Source organism: Solanum pennellii, chromosome 8 (genome assembly GCF_001406875.1).
Source record: "Solanum pennellii chromosome 8, SPENNV200".
In the NCBI taxonomy this organism is placed as follows: domain Eukaryota; kingdom Viridiplantae; phylum Streptophyta; class Magnoliopsida; order Solanales; family Solanaceae; genus Solanum; species Solanum pennellii.
Genome location: NC_028644.1, coordinates 70,170,481 through 70,193,187, shown reverse-complemented (window position 1 = coordinate 70,193,187; position 22,707 = coordinate 70,170,481). Strand labels below are relative to the sequence as shown.

Sequence of the window (22,707 nt, the reverse complement as noted above, 5' to 3'; positions counted from 1 at the left end):
GAGTAAATACTATAAAGACCAAATTAGAAACTATTTGGACACATAAAGGAACACATTTTCCTTTTTATTGCTAAGCATTTTACTATGTTTTGTCTTTTCTACCATATGAAATAATTCTTTTCTTTTGCATAGTAAGATCGGAAAAGGATTAAAAATATTTTTAACGTTTTAAATCGGAATGATATTTGAAGCTAAATGTGAATGGAAGTAGAAAATTACTAGTAGTATATATGATATGAAGTAAACATATATATATATTGTACATGCATTTCATTAACAAAGTATTTATCGATCAAAAATAAGAAGATAAAATTAATATGTATATTTTATATATAATTACGATAAGTTGTTTTGAGAATTTTTTTTAAAAAAAAATTGGAATAATAAATATGAATGGTTAAGAGTGATCATCTTTCTCCTGTATATAAATTGATCAATAAACTAGTTTGAGAGTTTCTTGAGCTAAATATCAGCTAATTAAAATGGTGCAAATGCATAAATGTATTTAATGGTAGATTTCTTAGTAAAGTATAAATCGTAAATTGCATTAATATGATTATCTTCTGCAAACTCAAATAAAATCATCTTGATAATGTAGCATAATTGTCAAACATAATTAAGGGCATTAATTTCTTGAGTTTATAGAAAATAAATGTTGATTTTAATCAGGATTTATGTTATATTATTGTTTACATTTTCTTTTATACTATGAGTAAATTTTAATCTTTTTAAGTGTCATTTTTATCGAATTATCAATAGATGTTTGTCAAAAAATTTACTTATAATTACCTAATAAATAATACGATTGTGTAAATATCAAAACTTAAATGTTATCATACGAATGCATTTGCTTTCATTAGACATTAATTTATCGGAAATTTATAAGTCATATTTATCCGTTCTTGCTTTAGAATAAATAAAAAGCTTATTTGAACATCACACATATATATATTATTCAAAAATAAGTTAATTTTACAAATAAATAATTACGTGTTAAATTGAAGAGCTTAAACTAATTATCCAGTAAATAGTTGAAATATTTTATGAAAAAGATGTTGATAAACTGTATAAAAACACCAAGTAATTAACCCATACTCATTCGAAGTGGAACTTAAAATCTTTGTCATGTTTAGAATTGGATTAGATATTTAAAACACCAATAATTTAATATAAGAAGACGTATATTGATAAAAATAAATTGGAGTGGACCTAGCAAAATATATAAAATGTTAAATCTACTTTAAAAAATAAGTATTGCGATCGATTTTATATAACGATGGATTAAGTATAATGCAGTTTCTTATAACATTTTATTTAGCAAAGATCAGAAAAGTCATCGACACTGAAAACAAATAAATTATGATGGATTAATGATAACATATTTTTACTCTTTTACCTCAGTAAAAGTTATTGCCGCAGTCAAAAACCTAGTGAATTAAAACTCAAAAAATTTACTTTCGTCATTGTCTAGCTAATTTCACTTTTGATTACTCCATCATTCCATTATATATACTCATTTTACTTTTTTGAATAGGTTGTCAACTCTTTTCCTTTTTTTCTTTGCGTAAAAACTTGAAGTATTGATAAAATCAAATTAATTTATGGTTTGAAGTTTATATATTATAAATTTCATAAACAAATGAAAAATATAAAGGTATCCAATAAAAAAAATTAATTACATACATACAATATAATTTTTTGAATCATTGAACCCCTAGCTCCGAACACTTCTTGGTGGTAATTAAATAGCATGCTATCTTTTACCAAGTTTTGAAAATAAAGTCGCTTTTAATAGAAAATATTTTATGTTTAGATTAAGAAGGTTTAATTTGGGTCCGATTCAACACAAATATCAGACACGAGAGGGAAAAAAAGTAAAACAAGTAAGCTGAACTTTCCATACAAGTGTCCACTACTATGCCACTTCTTTTCTAAGGTTAAAGGAAAAATCCATCCATCAAGGGGAAAAGGAAATAGAAAGTTTGTATTATAGGGTATCCAATGTTCACAATATCTAATAAAGGGACATGTATTATGTTTGTCATGATACAAAAGAAGACTCTAGTGCATTACTTATTATAAAAGGGACTGTATATATATATGTAGTATATATATATTGGTCCCCAATGCAACATCTTAATTGATCTAATATAGTTTGAGAATATTGACTTAGCCACTTTGATACTTACCCAAAATCTACTCTTCACTAAGTATTTAATTAACACTTTAAGCACACCCGAATCTAATCGATCTCCAATTTTTGTTAACCCAAATCAGCTTTTTCAATTATCAATTGGCTAATGCTAATCTTTTTTTGTGATTTATTTTGTCATTGAGATCAATAGTTATATTCTATAGTGAAATTTGATCTTTTTTTTTTATTTAATAAAAAATTTAAATTAAAATACCCTTAAGTTTGAGCGGTAGAGATGGCAACAAGAGGAATCATAGCTGTTAAATTGTAAAATGCAACCTCTTGATAAATTGATATAACCTCATGCATGCTATATTCAACCTAGTTATTATGTTAGATTATTCATTTCGAATCGACAAAAAATTCAACCTAGCTCTAAAATAGCAACATATTGGTAGAATCAAGAGTTTATATGATCATGCTAATTAAAAATATAACTAAAAATAAAATAATAAATTTATTTTTAACCGAACCTATCAAAAAAAGTGTCATATTTAACTAAGACTCCATAAACACGAGTAATCTCTAATATTTATCGCACCTTGACATAGACAGAATATTAGCATTACTCAACATATATAACTTTAACATCCTTGTCACTCTACATGGCAATGATAAGTTACCCTAACTAGCAGCCTCACCAAATATTTAGTGGGTAGTTGCCTAAACAAGAGAATCAAAATAAGACCCACAAATTAAAAAGGTTGGGTTCCATTTACTCTTTAGCTATTTTTTATTGATCAAATCAGAGCCCTTCATCCTTAGGTAACAAAGGCCTTTACATCAACATGAATTGTGTTTGAATGGTTAAGATTCATTTATTTTTAATCGATTAAAAGTCTTGATTTCAAATTTTGAAAATAAAAAAAATTATATTAAGAGCGTTAGAAGAAAAATGCATCATGCAATATTTTGAAAATTAATATTTATAAATTAGTAAAATTTCAATACAAATATCAAACGGAACAGAAAAAAAGGGTTAATAAAGGCTTATGATTCTATGTCTGCTTGAAACACCACACGCTTCATCATCACCGTTGATACCTAAGTCAACGGCATCATAAAAGTTTTCTATGCTCCTTTGTCTTTTCTAATTCCCATCATATATAATTCAATATTAAGGCAAAATAATAAATAAATATAAAGCTCATTAACCTTTTGGAAAATCATCTAAAATTTTCCTATCTTTTTCGACCTACTTTTACAAAAATATGAGTTATATTAGTCTTCACTACTAGCAATGCATGCAATTTAACCGATTACAACAAGTTATTATAAATAAATATTAAGTGATCAATATACATGTTATATATTGTGGGTCAAGTTAACTCCACAACAATCAACACTATTAAATAATACCAATATACATTACATGTTATATATTATAGGTCAAGTTAAACGATCAAGATTGATCGATCTACAAAGACCAAAGGATGATTTTACTTAGATAAATATCCTTCATTGATAATTATATATTATATATATAACAAAACACTTATATTAAATTTTGCACATGTCTTTAGCAAAAAATTTAACTTCTCCACTACAAATAAAATATTTCTACAATATATGGAAAAGATAAGATTTGAGTGAGATGGCATAAGATACAGATGTCCAATATTTAGGTTAAATAAAGACATAATTATATTTGAAAATTTTATGAAGATTTATCTTTTTAGTTTTTAGGAAGCATAGGACCCAAAAGAAGTCTTTTGTGTTGTGCTAAATGTTAACCACAATGATCATCTCATATATAATTTATTTTCTTTAATTGTACTTTACAGCTTAAATGACACTAATATTTTGGAATATAGTAATATATATTTGATTTTGCATGCTTTAGCATGGATCTTATGAAGTTGATTTAATTTTGACTTTTAATAAAAAGATGCATTGGGAACCATTTCAACCATCATTGATCATTCAAAGCAAATTTTGATGACTGATCAGAAATGAATTGATTATAACAAGTTATTTTAATATGTGTTCATGATTTTAAGGACTAGGAATGAGGTTAATTAAAGTTAATTAAATTACATATTTTTAAAAGAAATAGTTGGTTGACACATCCCCCCTCAATGAAATCCTACTAGACTGTGTTATACCTAGGATACACACCATATTATATAATATATGGTCCATTATATTTGTCTTTCCTTTTATCTTACGGCAATTGGCAATTATCAAAAATCTTATTGTACGAAGTGTCACATCTTCTTTTGATTTCAAACTCAATATATGATATTTATATTGAAATTTTAGTTAATTGTATTTGCATAACATGCATCAAGCCTATATTAAAGGAGAAAATACTATTTATTAACAGATCACCTATCATTTTAATATTACGCTAGTTCAAATATACTTAATTTTGAAATTTCAATAGAATTCGATACATTAATATTGATACATCACATCAAAAATTATGTCGTTATCACATAATACAGCTTGAGTTTTAATTTTCCTCTTTGAGGAAGACACAGCACTATAACAAAATCAGATATTATTCACTTCTTCTATCAATTGATAATAACTGGTTAAAGTTTGTTTAGTTTACACGCTTTTTATTTTTTAGTTTTTGATTAAAAAAAAATAACTCTGATTTATCTTGCAGAGACATAAGCAATCCAACCAATAGAATTTTCTTTTTCTTCTTTCATTTTTAAATTTGTATGATTTCAATAGTGTAGTATGAATATATACTATTTGACACTATTCTTTTAGTACTATTTTTATAAATATAATTCGAATTTTATAAAGTGATGAGTTTATACAACAGCCATAAATGGTGGATCCACACTGCTTTTTTAAAATGTGGGAAACAAAAGCTGACATGAGTTCTTGACTTTGGTTGACATTTGAAAGAAAAATAAAGAGGTGAAAAGGAAAAAATAAAATAAAATTGGGCCATGGTTTATAATAGAAAAAAAAAGGCTAATAATCCTTTAATTTTTTTGCCTCATGATTACACTTTTTATGTATGAGATTCCCTTAGGTATAGGTATACATGAGTGCGTCAAATTTGATTGAGTTTATGTTGTATACCATCAATTCAAATAATATTTATAGATAAACTTCCGTTTTAAAATGTGTTGCATAGTTTGATAGATAAAAAAGACGTAATATATAGTATATTTTTAATTTAAATTTTTTATATTTAATTATCAATCCTGTATTTTTTCAATAGCATATAAACTTTGCATCATTTACTATTAAAACGTATGATACATAACATATCATATTTTGTTTCACTTAACATTTCAATTAACATTGAAGTATATCCTATTGCACACAAACTCCATAAAAGATGATATTGTTGAGATAGGGGCATTTATTAAGAAGTTAATGTGAGGCACTAATGAATGAATGATGAATTAGTCACAAAGTTCAAGGTTGTGTCAGGCCCATGATAATTGATAGGTCCATCAAATAATGGGCCCCTCACAAACAAAACCCTATATCCTCAACAGAGAATGTCTACCAATTTGCCTCCTCCTTTCTTCTTCTTTAATACACCTTGTTTTCGGAAATAATCTCTCCGTTTTCGCAAAATAGAAATAAAATTTATGTATATTAAATTTTTGTTTATTTTCTATTTTATGAGATTTTAATAAATATGTTGTTATTGTTTATATCTGTATTAATTTACATTCGTTAAAATGAATTTAAATTTATAGAGCCAACTCAATTCAATTCGTTATTAAGATAGAGTTGGGATAAGATTTTTCAAATCCATTTAACACTGTGGCTTATAAGTCTGGCCCATGTAAGCCCTAAGCCCTTGAAGTTTGATCGGACGGGCCGGAGGGCGATCCATGGGCTATAACTTTTTATTTAAGGATAACTTACAATGATTTCACTAGAATATAATCTATACTGTAATATTGTGAATCTTATCAGATTTTGATATATTCAGATACACGTATCTCAAAATATATGGACTCAAAATTAGGTTAATTTATTCTATATACACTCTATCCAAATAGATTCACATGTATATAGGATGGATAGACAAATCTTGTACCCTCACTTGTCGCTCTCTTGTCTCATTCGCGTATCTAGTATGCGAGATACATGCTAATTACGCTAGATTTTTTGTTAGTGTTATTAAAGCAACACCATTATTTGTCATATGTTTGTTTTTAAAATCTTTTTATTTTTTTAATGCTATAGAATTGTAAGTTTGAAGAAAAAAAAGACTAGCCCGCTCCGGCCCTCGGCCCTTCAAGGGCTGGATTGAGTTGAGTATTTTCAAGCCCTTCTGCGTGAAGAGCCAGTCCCCTAACCCTTTAAATTTCTTAGCTCACGAGACTTGAATGAAATTGGACGGAGTCGATCCTTTTTGAGAGTTTTACTAATTATGATATTATTTCTCTGATTTTTTTTTGTTACCACCACCTCGGAATCTTACTTTGCTTCAAAATGATTTTTTTTACTTGCAAATTCAAATTTTTGTAATAGATAATTTGTGGTGCAATTAGTGACATGTAGACAACCTAGTAATTCTAGGTTTAATCAGTGGTCTTAATCCTACGAGTGGTACCTCGACACATAAGAGTCCTCATTTGTTTCTCAATTCAGACCAAACAAGAATATACTCTCACTGTCCAGTGTCCATATTTACCTGATACGTTTTTATTTTTAATTTGTTTCAAAAATAATATATTTGACATTTAAAGTTATTTTTATTTTGGAATTACGTATCTATTAAATTAATAATGACTTACAATTACACAAAAGCTATTTCTATTTTTTTTAAAAGTTACTTTTGTATTTCATTAAATAAAATCACATAAGTTGAGATGGACGGTAAATATATATTTCGTAGTCTGTTTCAAAAAGAATGATATTTTAATTTTAATTTTTCATGTGGCACATTTAAAGTCACAAAAATAAAGAACAATTTTATACATTTAATCTAACTTTAATTTAGAACCACATAATTTAAAAATTTTCTTTATATTTTTAATCTTTTATATTTTTAATCTGTTTCAAATATAATCATATCATTCGATATAATAATATAAGAGGGTTTTGCTTTTCGAGGCGTCAAATGTCGGTTATAATGTTGGCAAAAAGAGAGGGGCTGGGCTCAGTAAAAACTGACAATTGACACTGACTTTGTTTACTTTTTTATTGGGCCTAGGGCCCACAAGTGATTAGCCAGGGTCCACTAATTGGGATGATGATGTTTGTAGTGGGGCTAATTATGGTCTTTGCAGGCTTATGATGGGATCACATACACATCATCACTTACATCCCCTATTTCTTTATGTCTTTTTTTCATTTTTGACTTGATGAATAAAGCATTTCGTGTTAATACCGTACGAAAAAAAGTCATATTTCAATAGATGTCATATAAATAATTTATTCTAATGCGAATATTAGTTATTAATTTTAAGGTTTGAATTGTGATCTAATGATATGTTGCATCAAGACTGTTTTCTTTTTAGTTATTCAACCTGAGTGTCTGATCTTTTGAGGATTTAAGGGTGTTTATGATTGACAAGATTCATTAGATAATGAGTTGTTGATTCTATCATATCATTTCGAACGAAGTTTTACCATAACATTCCGAACTAAGAAAGTTTTTGATCATTCTATTACTGAAAATCATCTTGTCTCGTGTCATTTACAATCAATATCACAAGTATAATCCAATACATGTTAAATCTCCTTCGAACGAAATAGGAGGCCCATCCTATATGCACTACTATTGGGCTTTGTTTTTTTTACCATTAAATGATCCAGCCCATTTGTAAGCACCACAATTGCTAGCCTATGCTCTTTGAACAACTATTACGAGCTCATTTACTCATTAATAAATATGTATTTTACAAGTTTAAATAAATATTTGATACGGCGTTCTATGGCTTGATTTCATATGAAATAAATATTGCAATTGTTTATGGAGCACAATAACTTAAATATTTTGGTTTAATAGTCAATTAGAAACAATAGAATATTCATACTTGACTTTAAATAAGGTCACAAAGTATGTAGTTTCGACTTGCCAACTAATTAATTGATTTTTTCTCACATAATAATTAATTGACCCCACCATCAAATTTAGTGGTGGCTTAAAGAACCTTTGGTTTTTAAATTATTACTAAAACAAAATATAGCTCAAAGTTTTTGACTATTTCTTTTGGTTAAGCAATGTCCTTTTCATATCGTGAAAATTATTTAAAGTTAAGTCTATAAGTAGAAAGTGGTCCATTTTCTGGTTTGGCGGTGATATTAAGTAAGTATATTAAATCAAATATATAGACCAAACCCTTTGTACTTTCGTTTTGTAATATTATCGAAATCCACATTTTTTAATCTTTTGAGTGGTATTGGCAAAAAAAAAAGAGAGAAAGAAAAGAAACTGTTTACATCATTTACGAAATGTCTAATAAAATGCCTTTGTTTATAATTAGAAATATTAAATTTATATCTAAAAAAATGCATCTTTGAAAATACTTTATTCTTAAAACGGAAACTGAATATTAAAGGAATAAAAATATTTTATATTTAAAACAAATCAATTGACCTAATTTAATTCGCGAATTTTGAAAATATTTAAAGGATAAGTAATTAACATTTTTAATAGAAGTTTAACAAGAGAGTAAACCAGCTAATTTAGATCCAAACTCACCATACTGCAGTTCTGGCGGTATCCTTTAACCATTTTTAGTGTACTTTCTTTAATATTTTTGACAAAAGTAATATTTTCTATTTTACAAAAACAATCTATTTAGGCAAGAAAATAAAATAAAATCAAGAGTCAATAGTAAACACTTTTTTCACCAGTTTAATCCTTCAGTCTATCCTCTTGTTTAGCTACTTAAACTATCAAATTTTTGAGTTTCATGTTATCGATCACTTTTTTTATATGTGAAATTACATGTTGACGTTGAACTGATCTACGCACATTGTTATTTTATAATAAATATTTAATATTAAAACATATTAATATAAAAAGAATCATCATTTCAATAGATAAAATAAATAATTAATATATAGTTAAAATATAAAATTTACTATAAATATAATTTAAATTTTTTGTATTATTTAACTCTAAAATCAAATAATGCTTCGTGTGTCACAAATTTTTAAGATAATAAATAAGATAAAAGTAACATTTATTTTAGAATGGCGAAATACAGTGGTTCTAACGATCGAACCCACCGGCTATAGGCTCGTCGTTTCATATTGCTTTGATCAATAATATACTTCGAACTTCAATATTTTTCATCTTCAAATCAAATTGGGCGACGAAAGCTCCATTTTTTTAAAACATCTTCCTATACATTGGATCTTACTTTCATTGATTTTTCAAGAATTTATTGTATGGCAAATTATTATGTAACGGCGGTTCCGCCGACGGATCTGAATCGGAATACCGAGTGGTTCACGTATCCCGGTGTATGGACGACCTACATCCTAATTCTATTCTTCTCATGGCTCGTTGTTCTCTCTGTATTTGGTTGCTCTCCTGGCATGGCTTGGACCATCGTCCATCTTTCTCATTTTCTCGTATGATTCTAATTTCCTTTAATTCGGTTGGAATTGAGTAGTTCTTTCCAGTTAAATAATGATGGGTTGCTTTAAACTCGTCAAATTTTGATAAAGTATAATCAAGTTTAGTTTTTTTTGGTTTAAATGGGTCTGATTAGAGGAATAACAGTTTAAATGTTTGGTTGATTGATATTCTTATGATTACATGCCTAGTTCGTTTAGTGTTTCCTGTGTTTTTGGTACTATGGAATTTGGAGACTCAATTTGGAATTGATTTGAGCTAGGTTCAGCTTTGGGTCATTGATCATTTCCTTATGTTCAATTTGGAAGTGAGAGATTCTGGGGTTGTATCGAAAGCTATGGCCTTTTTGGTGTCTAATATATTTGGTTTTTCCATTTCAATCAAACTTCACTAGACATTATTGCTGTAGTCTCATATTTGTTGAAGGTATCCTATTAGGATGGAGATTAGCCAAGGTTCCTATATTGGTCGACATCTCGCGTTATAGTGTCTTTATATTGGTTTCGAGAACTTTTTCCACTTGAACTAGTTTTTGGAGTTTAGTTGGATTCAAGACCATTTTCATGACAATTATGATGTTTGCTGGATGTTCCTTGTTATTTCGTTATTTGATCACTAGCATACAGAGAAACAAGTTCATTTGAAACTTGGGAGATTTTTGCAGATGTGGATGGTTAGTACTTCTATTGAGATTGATAATGTGAAAGCTTGATTATATCTATTACCTTTTTTTTGTGTCTTTTAACTCATTCTTGCAATGCTTTGCCCGTCTCATGTGTTTTTTAGCAATTAACTATTACAGTTTACCTATGTTGTATGCCCTGAAAAATGTCTGTATGCATAATTCTTAGGCTTATCGAATAGTCGAGGTCTAGTTGATGAGCTTTATCTTCTTCTCTTTGGTACCAATTTTTTTGTTTTGTGTTTTTTTTCTGTCCTTTGTGTTATAGCATGGGAGGAAACCTTGTTTATATATCTACTCTGGATTTTACCTCTTTGTGTAAGACTCTGCCTTCTCTATAAATATGCATTTCTTATATCAATAATTTCCACTGGAAGAAGGGAACACAATTGTACATACTCCAAATTTTAGGTGTCTTTACAAACGCCTTCGTATTGTCTATTTATCTTCAGGTCACATATCAATGTTTTCACTGGAAGAAGGGAACACCATTTGCTGATGATCAAGGTATCTACAATAGGTTGACTTGGTGGGAGCAGATAGATAGTGGGAAGCAGCTTACACGCAATAGGAAGTTTCTAACAGTTGTCCCTGTGGTGCTGTAAGTAGTCAATTTCAGCAAGTTGATTGCTATTTACAATATTAATGCTATGAACAAATTTCCTGCTTTCAAGTGTAGTCGATGTGCATATGATCTCACCAACTGGCTTGAAAAAGCTTCTAAATTTCACCGTGATGCACTTTACAACACAGGTTCTGATTATGGTAGAGTATATATATTAGAGGGCATAATGCTCTTAAGCCATGATTTTGTAGGCTTGAGTACTGAACTTTTCCAATCGTTCATTTTATACGACACTATTCTCATTTGGGAAGTTAACAATTACCGGTCCAAGAAGTCAGAAAATAGATGTAGTAGCTAGCTAGACAAAAATTATCATGGATCACTCACAAATCAATGTTATTAGCATTCCATTTATGCATAACCTCCATGGTTAATGATATTAGTCCAAGTGTTAATTGCACAGCTTGCTTTCTGTATCTTCTTGATGTCATTTAGTGGAACTCCCTTACTAAATCAAAAAAATAAGAAGCTAGTTTGTGTTTAATTACTTTATCAAAAAAAAAAAGAAGCTAGTTTGTGGAAATTGTCGTTGCACTGGCATAACTAAGCTTTGACTTTTAGGAGGTCTAGAATCCAAGGGGTTGGATTTTTACTAAGAATAAAAAATATATATGATATAATTTTAAAATAATAGGCTGTAATGGAAGCTTATTCTTAATAGCTTCTTCAACAAAGCATCACCACAACCGGAGCAAACTGATCAAATCTATTACTACTAAAAAAACTGATGATGGAGGAATCTGTGTTGAAGATGTTACCTCATATAAATGGATAGGGTGTTGAACAAAGAGAGGGCAGCTCTACAGGAAAGCACCTCTATACCTCAACCTTAGGTTGTAGGTTCATGTCACCGCTCAACATGTTAACATATCAAAAGAAAAAAGAGAAGAGTTGATACTATGTCTGATAGTGTCATATTTGGCTATGTCAAAGAAAAGTGTCATATTTGGTTTTTCTTTCGACTCTTTTAGGGTAAAAAGAATGGTTTCACATTCTCCTAGTGAATGGCATGACAAAGGAGGAATTAACACATAGAATATGATGACAGAAATGGAGGTGAAGGCCAAATCGTATAAAATGGTTGTGGCACCAACAATATTACATGAGGGTGAATGTTAGCCAAGATGGATGATGTTTCAAGTCGTTGAAATATCTGTTTGAATTAATGCGAGTTCAGGTACAATTAAAAATAGAATCATATGTTTTGTATGAGTGATGCCAATTAGTTGGAATTGAGGTTAACTGTTGTCCAAGAGATAATGTCCATGTAGGGGTAAGTGTAAAATTAGAGATCTCTAGTTCTGGAAAACCCTTAATTTGCATCATTAGAGATGAATGGATATTTTGTGTTTCATTAGCCAACTCCGGCTAGTTTTAGATTGATGCATCATTGATTTATATACCCTAATAATATTATGGTTTAGTAGAAAGTTGGTTCCGTTTAACTTCAAGACCTACACATGACATGGTAGACCCAAACTCTGATACTTTCAGAGAAAGTGTTAGGCTGTTAGCATATTATGATTGCAGCAGGACTGCAGTAGCTATCTAGATATGCCATGGTTGAATGATTGTGCCAGGTTGCACAAGTAACTATTGAGGATGCACAGCTATTAAGCCTCTAATGAACTTCTCTCTAAGGTGAATATTCAAGTGGTTTGAGTTCCTAACTAATGCTTATAACATCTGTTTTGTTGAGAACCCAAATGCTCCACGTGAAAAAAGGACTGTTTCCTTCTGAAAGCAAGAACCAAATTTTCATTTGGTTAAAGTTGATGTTAAATGGACCTATGACACACAAGAAAAGAAGAAATGAGTGTACCTTTAATGACACAAAAATTATGATTTGGTTTATAACTGTTGGTAGTCCCAAAGGTTTAAGAAGTTAGTTACGTATACCACTGATCCTGGAAAAATTAGCTAAATTGTGGAATTGAAGGAGGAAACTCATAGTTATGTTTGTCTAAATTCCTAATCTTTGCTCTTTGAGAAAGTTGTCTCTGGGGTACCAGGATCGAGTTGTCTGGAATGTGGTTCTCCTCATAAGGCTTGAATTTTTGAATGACTAAAAAGAAAAAAGAGGGCCACATAATAAATCTTTTGAAAGCATTACACATTAATTTCCACCTACTAAAAGCGCACATTTTTCAGCGATGACTAGTTCTTTTTCAATATTCAAGAGGAAAAATACGGATTTTTCTTGTAGTATTTTGTCAGTGGAGCAAGTTTCATAAGGTAGTTGAGTTGTATACAAGATAGTTCTCGTTGAGAGTTCAATTCTTGAAATAAAAATGTTAAAGAAAATGATGAAAGAGCATTCGACGAAATGCCCACCTTTTTTCTCGTACAATTAGAAAAACTATGAATCATCACTTAAGCATCTTGATATTATTGTCAGTCTTTTATTTATGCTATGGGATTATGCACACATCCTTGTTTGCATTACTGCGTAGTTTTTTTTATATAAAAATTTCTGCATTTTGAAAATTTGTCTTGGATTATGTAGTGCAATATGAAATGTCAAATTCATTATTCATGCATATATATGTTCTGGGACTAATATGTTGTAGACAAAGCATGTTATATTTGCGTTTAGATTTCTTCACCATGTCGGTTAAGTGGCTGCTCTATGTATCTTTCTTTAACATCTTTGAGTGATGCGGTTCAAATCTTACTGAGTCATTTAAGAAATTTTCTTTAGTGGTTCATCAGAATAAGCTTCACAGGATTTGATGGGAAGGGAGTAGGAGGGAGGAAGTTTGTACACGTTCGGCTTGGTTTGAGCTAGTGGTTCTTTCTTTGGGGTGTAGTGGTTGGCATGTTTATTGCTTCTCTATCTGAATTATGTATATTGAAAATAATTTTGCCGCATTTGCTTATTCATTTCATCCTTTTTTTTTAAAATCAGTGATGAAACTTTCTCTTCTCCCCTCGTTTTACTTTCCTAGATATTTTGAAGTACTTTCTAGAATCTTAATGAGGTATTAATGTAAGGCATATGGTTTGGTAGCTAATCGAACAATACTGGGTCATATTAATGATAGACTAGCTTATGCACTGTCACTTAAAAATGAAATTATAGAAGGCTAGCTTAGGCTGAAGCTTAATGGTGTTATCATTTATTGTACCAAGAACCAACTACTACTGCAACTTTTGTATTAATGATGTTGTAGGACATTGATTTGTTTGCCGTTCACCTTGCCTGTGGCACCAGCTACCTGACGATCCTCTTTTTTCTTCCCCCCTATAGAAAATGACTCTTCATTCTACTATACCTCTTTATTATCCCCTTCTGTGATCAGCCTTTGCAGACTTGCAGTGGTGTTCTCATACTTATTTCTTTTTTGCAGCTACTTGATAGCCTCCCATACAACTGATTATCAACACCCCATGCTATTCTTCAACACTATCGCAGTTTTTGTACTGGTCGTTGCCAAATTTCCCAATATGCACAAGGTTCGTATTTTCGGGATAAATGCAGATCAATGAACTTTGGTTCAACTGAACACATACCACAGAAAGAAGGAAAAACCAAAGTAGTCATTGATTTGCTTTTAAGCATCATGAGTAAAACTGGGATGTCCCTGTACAGATGCAAGAACTGGAAAGGGTTTATCATTATTTTGTAAAAGAAATCAACATATTATCTCTTTGTGGATAATCTTTTCTTGTAAAAACTGTTTGTATGAGAATGCTGGAATATCGATTGAGTTATGATATTTTTCATGTTACAACTCAATATTCTTGAATCGTATTGATCTTAAGCGTTGATATATAATAATATTTGAAGAAATGACCATAAATCTTAGTATACTGATCCCTAATCGAACTATTGGTTGGTGAAGATTATAAGCACTTCAAAAGGCACAAATCTGTCACCCTCAACTTATGTATTATAATTTTCGAAATGTCATTTTCAAAATATTACTTCTAACTTACTCTCTATTCTATTTTGGTCATTCGTCTTTTCCAGAATCCAAAAAAGGACTAACAGGAAATGTTTTAATTCATGAAAAAAAGTGAAAAGGTTAAATGAAAAAGACAGCATTTTTGTTAAGATGACATAAAATTTCATGAGGTAAAAAATATTTATAAATGTTGCAAAAACTTTTTGTTGTTTTTATTATCCAACTTCCACAAGGGGAAATAAAGGGAAACCTCCTAAAATGGCCAGAAAGAAAACGACCTACACATTAAAGAAAAAATTTAGCCATTTCAGGCTTTTATTCTCCACTAGTAGTAAAAATAACCTTCAAAAAAGCATACTGTAAAATAATTTTAATATATAAAAAAATTGCAGACTTCTTTTTTTTCTTTTTATCGTTTTTGTCTTTTAACCATTCAATATTTGATTCAATTCTAAGCGCTAGTGATCACCTCACGTTATTGACTACGTGAAAGTCGATTGAAGCTTATCATTTAGCGTAAGGAGGAATTAAAATTGTTGAACCATGTATGTTTTTGTTGTTTGTAAACATTAAAGAATTGAAGTTAATTGATGTCGATTGAATCTATTAAAGATAACAAAAAAGAAAAGATTGTCCTAAAATCATACTAAGAGAAGTTGAAGGGCGCATATTTATTAGCTGATGTGGGAGACTCAACAATTAGAGTTAATCATAACAAAATTTCTGTAGATGAAATTGAGAGAGAATTATTATCAAAACTTGTAATTGATCGATCGGTAAAATCTATATAATTAATTTAAAACTCTTTCTATATCCTTCAAAATGATTCATGAAATTTGTATAGTCGATCTGAAATTGTTTCGGATTGAACTATAGTTATTATAATATGATTAATAATCATCAAAACATTGGAAAATAGGGTGATATTTTTACAAAAGATTTATATATTCATTAAATTAATAGTATATTAATTGAAAAATGTAATGAAGTGGGAGTGATTATTCCTTTGCACAACTATCAAGGGGAATGTTTGTGGATCCCACATTATGACCAAAGAAAATTAAAGATTGTCAGATCTTTTTCCTATGTTTTGTTTTAATAATAATAAAAGAACATGCGCATTGGCTACAATTATCATTTGGCCAGCTTTTATTCATCATCATAATCAACAAGGAAGGGGGAAAAAAAATAGGGGTGGGGTAGGTACATTTTTTGTAATTTTAAAGAAAATGTATATAATTTAAATTAAAATTATTAAATTTTATCAAATTTATATCACTTTGCCATAAAAAGTGAAAAAGGAAAAAGAAAGAAAAAAGAAGCAAGGAGTATTGTCTTTTGACATTTTCCTACATTTTTAGAGCAAAAATTATTTTCTCCTAGTTCAAAAAATAGAGAAAATTTTATCCCCAAAACTACGATTTTATGGTAATAATTTATTATAAATAGGGAATTTTAAGGTGAACCAGAAAAAAAAAAGATTGAATTAAGTCAAATCTAAGTGATGTATAATATGTATGCGGTATATATCACTAAGTTTAAATCATATTATATAAAGTATAATAATCAAGTTAAAAAAATAGAAAAATTCTTTCATTTTTCATCAAAATTCAAATCTTGATTAAAATTAAACATGATTTGTTTTAATAATACATTATAGTATCAAGAATCTATTAAGACAACCTCTTTACTCTATAGAATAATATGAATAAGATCTTAATACAATTTATTTTTTATAACTTAATCGTGAAATTACATTAAATAAATTATACAATTGTCCAAAAATACTTGTTCCTAGGAGATGCTCAAGGCTTTTAAGTCTATACAGCCATTTGAAGTGAATCAAAACCTGACAACCTTAAAAGCCATCTTGAGAAATGTGTAAAATAAAAAGACAGATAAAACTATGTACAATATAAATAATGAAATTATAAATTAAGCTGCAAAAATGTACTTGCATAAGTAGCTCAAATAAATTAATTAAGTAGCAACTCTCCAAAAGCTCAATATTACAAACTTAAAAATCATACAATATAATACATTTTTTTTCTAATATGACATAGAACAATTAATTAACACTAGTAGAATATTGTGCCCTCCAAAAAATTTGGGTTAGATATCTTCTTCCACAATATTTTCTTCACAATATCCCATAAGCTTCACATAATTACTTCCCACCAACTAATATTAATTCAAATTAAATTAATCACAAATTACAAAACTAAAAAATAAAGAAAAGATTTAGGAGGAATGAGAATTCCTTCTATCCAATTGAGTTAGTTTTTTTGAAGAAACTAAAATCCCCACCAATAAAGTACACTACAATAAAATCACAGAAACAAACATATAGTCTAGTGATATCAGTGACAGTCTCAATAATCACGTAATAAGCATATTTGATTCTCACTTTCCTAATCCCCAATGTATGATCGTAATTATTTTTTTTCAAAAAGAAAAAAAAAACCTTAACTAGTAATAAATATAAAGTATTTTTTTTTGTTACCAAGATCCTCCTCCTCCTAGCATCCCATTCCAATATCCATTAGTAGATTGATCTCCAAGACTAGGCTCATTAGCACCATCACTTGTGTTATTTGAAACTTGCTTTAACCCTACAAAAGGAAACAAAAACCTTCCATTTGCATTTGTCTCTTGAAGATTATTATTGTTATTTCCATAGCTACTACTATGATGAACATCATTTCCAATTCCATGATCCAAGGAGAAATTTAGAGATGGCATCAATGAAAATCCAGATGAGTTGTATACTGAATTTGGCATTGTCATGAACGAATTATTATTATTATTATTAGTGATCCCATTAATCAACTCCATCGCGGAAAGTTGAGATGGAGAAGAAGCTGAAGAAGAAGAAGATGGAGGAGGCAATATTGTTGAAATATTATTGTTGTCCTTGTTACTCCCATCATAATTTGGTACCTGTTCAACATAGAACATAACATAAACTTCATTTGTGCACCATAGATTGTACATATATAGTAATTTAAGTTAGAATATATAGTCGAGTAGTAACTTTACTAAAACATATATATGGTGTTGTATTAATTACTTGTATACACATATAGAGACTATGGTGTACAAAGAAAAAAATAGACAAGTATGTATAATTTTGAAATAAAAAAATTTCAAATACCTGAATTAGGTCAGTAATAGTCTTGAAATCAGATGAAAATCCCAAATTGAGATCTTGGCTTCCTTCAAGGATAATCTTACTAGGGTTTTGATCATGAGGTCGATTTCCAAAATGCCTTTCTGGATATTCGTCGATATTGTCTGGTTGTGGTGGAGGGACAACCAAATCAGGAAGTTTTTTATTGTTTAATATAACATGATGATTATAAGGAGATGAAGATTTCTTGTTTTTTCTTGAACCACCACCAACAGGAATGTTCCTAAGAGATCCACCTTCAGTCCAATATCTTCTACAAGTCTTGCAAAAATACCTTGGTTGAGAAAGACTATAGTTGTTATAATAACAAAACTTTGTGTTTGTTGAATTGCATCTTGGACAATTCACAACTTGGTCTTTTTGTGGTCTAACTAATTTCCTTTCAACACAATTATTAGGTTTTGATGTGTTACCTATGATATCTTCCATGGGCTTCACCACTATCTCCTATAACAACAAAAAACAACTTGTTACACATCCATCAACTAAAAATATATTTTACATTCACTAGTTAAACTTTTTTTAATTTATGTCAATTAATTTCCAACAAAAGAGAAATATTAAAGCAATAGACAACATTAAATTTTGATCCATCTACAATTTTTCAAAAGTGTTACGCTTTAATTTAAATCTTAGATCTGCCCTCTATCTATGTATCAAGAACAACTACTAGTAGCTAGTAATAAACACCATAAAGATCTTTGGATGAGTGCTTTGTACTTTACACTTGTAACTATAATAACTAAAGAAAATTGATCTTTTTCACTTTCTCAACTTTTTTTTATATAATCACATACATAGAACAAAAAAGGAAAAAAAGAAAGTGTAGAAACATAAGAGTACTACATATTATATCAAATAACTAGTGGAAATTAAAGAAAAAGTATGGAAATCATCATCTTTCTCAAAAGTATTGCAAATTTCTAGCTACAATATTTATAACTATAATCCTAGAAATTATAACTAAAGAAAGAATTATGTATTCTAATACCTGAGGCCATTGAGAAGTATCCATGGATGATGATGAAGAAGTAGAAATTAAAGAAGAAGCAAAAGGAAAAAATTGTGTTTTTTTTTTTGGAGTGAAAAAGGGGAAATGAGCAGCTTTATGAGCAAGTGGTTTTAAAAGCAGAAAAAAAGGAATGTTTGAGAGGGTTTGTGGATGTTGTATTGTGTTGCTTTATGTTTGTGTGGGAAAAGAGAGAGAAAATGAATGAATGAGTGAAATGATATCGTGAGTGCCGATGAAATAGTTGAGATTTTTTTATTTTTAATTAAATACATATATTAGGTCGTTTTTGGATTTTGATATTTTATTATATGTTGTTTTATATGCTTAGATGGTCGCAGTTTGTTGTTGATGTTACGATTCTTTGTAAATCTGTTTAACATTGTTTTCTATTAGTTGTCATGTTTTTTTACTGTGATTTTTTTTGTTTGTTACTAATTTGATTTGCTTTATTTGAGTCCCGAGTTTTTTCAAAAACAGCTTAGAAAATAGAGATAAAATATGCATGTATATATTCTATCATCCTCAAATTTTATTTTATGAAATTTTATTGAGTATGTTATTATTATATTTGAAACATTGCTGCTAAAAATGAGTCTTGATATAGATAAATTTAAATTTGTCACGTTCTAATGAAAATATGGGAGATCGGATGAGGAATAAAAAAATATTATGTTCTTTAACTTATTGACTATTTTATAGTAATATATAGTTTAGTATTTTCTTAATAATTTGTTAGTGGAAGAATATATGTCTTTGCAGAAAATATAATACTATAAGATATATAATGGTGGAGTTATCTTTTCTGACTAAAGAGGAGCCTGTCATTAAGTCAAATTGGTCTCCTTTTAATATTATTCTTTAGGCATAATAATTATCTTGGGTTAACATTTTCTATTTTTTGCTTAAAAATTAGGTGACACGTCATTAATCTTGAGGGTATATATCTTTTTTATTTGAATGGATTTTTGAGTGAAATAGTAAAAAGTAGATAAATTTGTCATATTAATTTTTTTTTTATATATTCACCTATTTTACAAGAACTCGTACAAATAAAATGGTTGTAATTTTTTTCCCTAAAAAAACACTAAACGTGAATAATCATTGTTGTGAAGTTTATATATAATATCCCTTGTGATAATCATGTATTGCAAATTGCATCGTTACTTCTTTTGACTGGTTCATTACTAGTTTGAAAGAACAAAAAGAAAGAAAATTTAACGATAAAATCCGTTAATATTTAGCTATTTAATAATATTTTTGATGAATTTTATATAAAAATCTTGAATAAAAACTTGGATGCAAACAGTTATAATATAGATATTACATTACCCTCTTACAGTATATTTCATCTGAATCTAAATTAAATTATCAATAAATTTCAAATATCAAATAGTAAATTGAAATTGAAGATAAAAAGAAATAGAAGAGTATTTTTTATTTTGACCTAAAAAGGTGGTAATTTAAAGGATGGTGACACACACTATAGAATATAATAGAGTCCGAAACTCAAAGGGTAGAAAATATTAACAAAAATTTCAAAACGGTATATAAAATTTTATATACCGTTTTGGAATTTTTGTTAATATTTTCTACCCTTTGAGTTTCGGACTCGAATATAATAGCACTCCACGTTAGAAATGACTAGACTTCATTATCAAGGACCCTCCATAAAGTAATAGCACTCAAAAATAATATATATTTAAAAAAATTGCCTTGCCGTCCTACACCTTAATTATCTCCATGTTTTAATCAATGGATATTAATTAAGATTAACATTATATTAAGTTGTTTTTTCATAAAGTATGTTGTTAAAACTCTCTTAGTTGTTCTTTGTCATTCTCCAATTTGGACGATATATGTAACATTTAAAAAGGTTAATTTATTTTAATTAGTATGAAGATCGAGAATATAAATTGGTATAATTATATATAAAAATTTATTTTCAATCAATTTTAACATGTGTTAATAGGTTAGTTATATTTTACTTACAAAATTACTAAGTAATGTTTATTAGTAATTACTTGATCGAAGACTTGACTAATCTGAATATATTTTATAGCATCAATTGGTATAATTTAAAAACTTTATTTAAATAAATACAAGTTTCTAAGTTTCAATGTATTACCGTGTTTTCTTTTACAATCTTATGGTTGTATAGCGGAGTTGGACAATAATAAGTGAATCTTCTATGATAATCTGGGGAAAAAAATATTGACTTATTATGAATAATTTTATTAAATTTATTTATTATCAATAAATATAATTTATATTCTTATTAAAACATATCTTGAGTGTATTAATTATCTCCTTTTATCTCCTATAAGTAAATTTAGACATTCTTGAAGGACTACTCACCTTTTCTAATTAAACTTTTTACACAAACTTTAATAATTTTTGAAAATTAATATGCTCAAATTCATTTTATTAGTCAAATTAAAATAACCAACAAATTATAACATATGTATATCATTATCGATTATGTACTCATTATATATATATATACCTCAATTGAAAATATAAACGATAAATATGTTTGATTATTATCATAAAAACTCCTTTCCTTTTTCCTTTCGAAAAGTTTATCCACATGAGTATTAGGAATACTGCTAAAGAACCTTTCTTTTTGACGAAGGAATTAATTTATAATAAACACGTAATCCAGTTCCTAATATTCGAGTTAATTTTAGTACTTTTCTTTGTATATTATTAATTAGCTTTTGCTTTTTTACTTCCTTTTTGTTTTTTTAAAAATCTTTTGTGATTAATTTTGCAGTTTGCTCCAAGACAAATATTGTCTTCACTTTTTTTACCTTTATTTTTTTTTGCAACCGCCAAATTATAGAAAAGACAATAATCATTTTTTTGGTTACAAAAAGTTAAAAGACAATATAATATTATATTATATATAGGTCAAGATTTAATCCATGCGTTGTCTGTTCATTATTTGAAAATATATATTAGACAATGATGAAAAATTCGCGCTTATAATTTGACTTAAACTAAAAGTCATACATGTAATGAACTCAAAAAAATACATAAATCATGAGTGCACAACTATTTTTTAATTTAATATGAAAATAATATATGAATTATTATTTTTTTAAAAAAATAAATAAGTATAGCATTCATAATTCATAAAGGCAAGGGTAGAAATATAATTTTTGTAACGACCTGTTTAGTCGATCCGAGCAGTAAGATTATTTTGACAAAAACTGACTGGGTCGACGGACCACGCGACGGACCGTCATTGTCACGACGGTCCGTGATGGATTCCGTCGTCCTATACTTGTAAATTTTCTTCTGCTACTTTCTCATTACCCTCGACGACAGGTAGGACGAAACGTCATAGGCACGACGAACCGTCGAAGGGCTTCGTTCCAAAACACTTAAACTCTGAAAATCTGAGTACTGAGATCGACTCTCTGAACTTCATGACGGAACTGCAGGACGGACCGTCGTAGGTACGACGGACCGTCACAAACCCTTTACAGAATTTGACTCTCTGAACTTTGTGACGGACCTGCAGGACGGACCGTCATAGACACGACGGACCGTCACAGGTTGCGTAACC

At 28.9% G+C, this 22,707-nt stretch overlaps 2 protein-coding genes across 2 annotated transcripts; one reads left to right on the top strand and one right to left on the bottom strand.

Moving 5' to 3' along the window:
• The first annotated feature begins 9,336 nt into the window (after nucleotides 1-9,336).
• Nucleotides 9,337-14,775, top strand: LOC107026923 (ORM1-like protein 3). The gene is made up of 3 exons (XM_015228054.2): nucleotides 9,337-9,715; nucleotides 10,854-11,002; nucleotides 14,377-14,775. Exons 1-3 carry the CDS (start codon nucleotides 9,530-9,532, stop codon nucleotides 14,513-14,515), a joined length of 474 nt encoding a protein of 157 aa, XP_015083540.1. The 5' UTR covers nucleotides 9,337-9,529; the 3' UTR covers nucleotides 14,516-14,775.
• Nucleotides 14,776-16,897: 2,122 nt separating this feature from the next.
• LOC107027196 (dof zinc finger protein DOF4.6-like) lies at nucleotides 16,898-19,352 on the bottom strand. Its single transcript, XM_015228377.2, has 3 exons — nucleotides 19,116-19,352; nucleotides 18,089-18,571; nucleotides 16,898-17,874 (listed from the first exon to the last, which is right to left on the bottom strand). Exons 1-3 carry the CDS (start codon nucleotides 19,137-19,139, stop codon nucleotides 17,434-17,436), a joined length of 948 nt encoding a protein of 315 aa, XP_015083863.1. The 5' UTR covers nucleotides 19,140-19,352; the 3' UTR covers nucleotides 16,898-17,433.
• Between the last annotated feature and the right edge of the window lie 3,355 nt (nucleotides 19,353-22,707).

Excerpts from the sequence above, each read along its gene's own strand:
- LOC107026923 (XM_015228054.2), top strand. The coding sequence starts at position 9,530 with ATGGCAAATTATTATGTAACGGCGGTTCCGCCGACGGATCTGAATCGG. Across the intron at positions 9,716-10,853 it reads TCCATCTTTCTCATTTTCTC|GTCACATATCAATGTTTTCA; the intron begins GTATGATTCTAA and ends ATTTATCTTCAG. Across the intron at positions 11,003-14,376 it reads ACAGTTGTCCCTGTGGTGCT|CTACTTGATAGCCTCCCATA; the intron begins GTAAGTAGTCAA and ends TCTTTTTTGCAG.
- LOC107027196 (XM_015228377.2), bottom strand. The coding sequence starts at position 19,139 with ATGGATACTTCTCAATGGCCTCAG. Across the intron at positions 18,572-19,115 it reads ATACTTCTCAATGGCCTCAG|GAGATAGTGGTGAAGCCCAT; the intron begins GTATTAGAATAC and ends TTGTTGTTATAG. Across the intron at positions 17,875-18,088 it reads CTATTACTGACCTAATTCAG|GTACCAAATTATGATGGGAG; the intron begins GTATTTGAAATT and ends TATGTTGAACAG.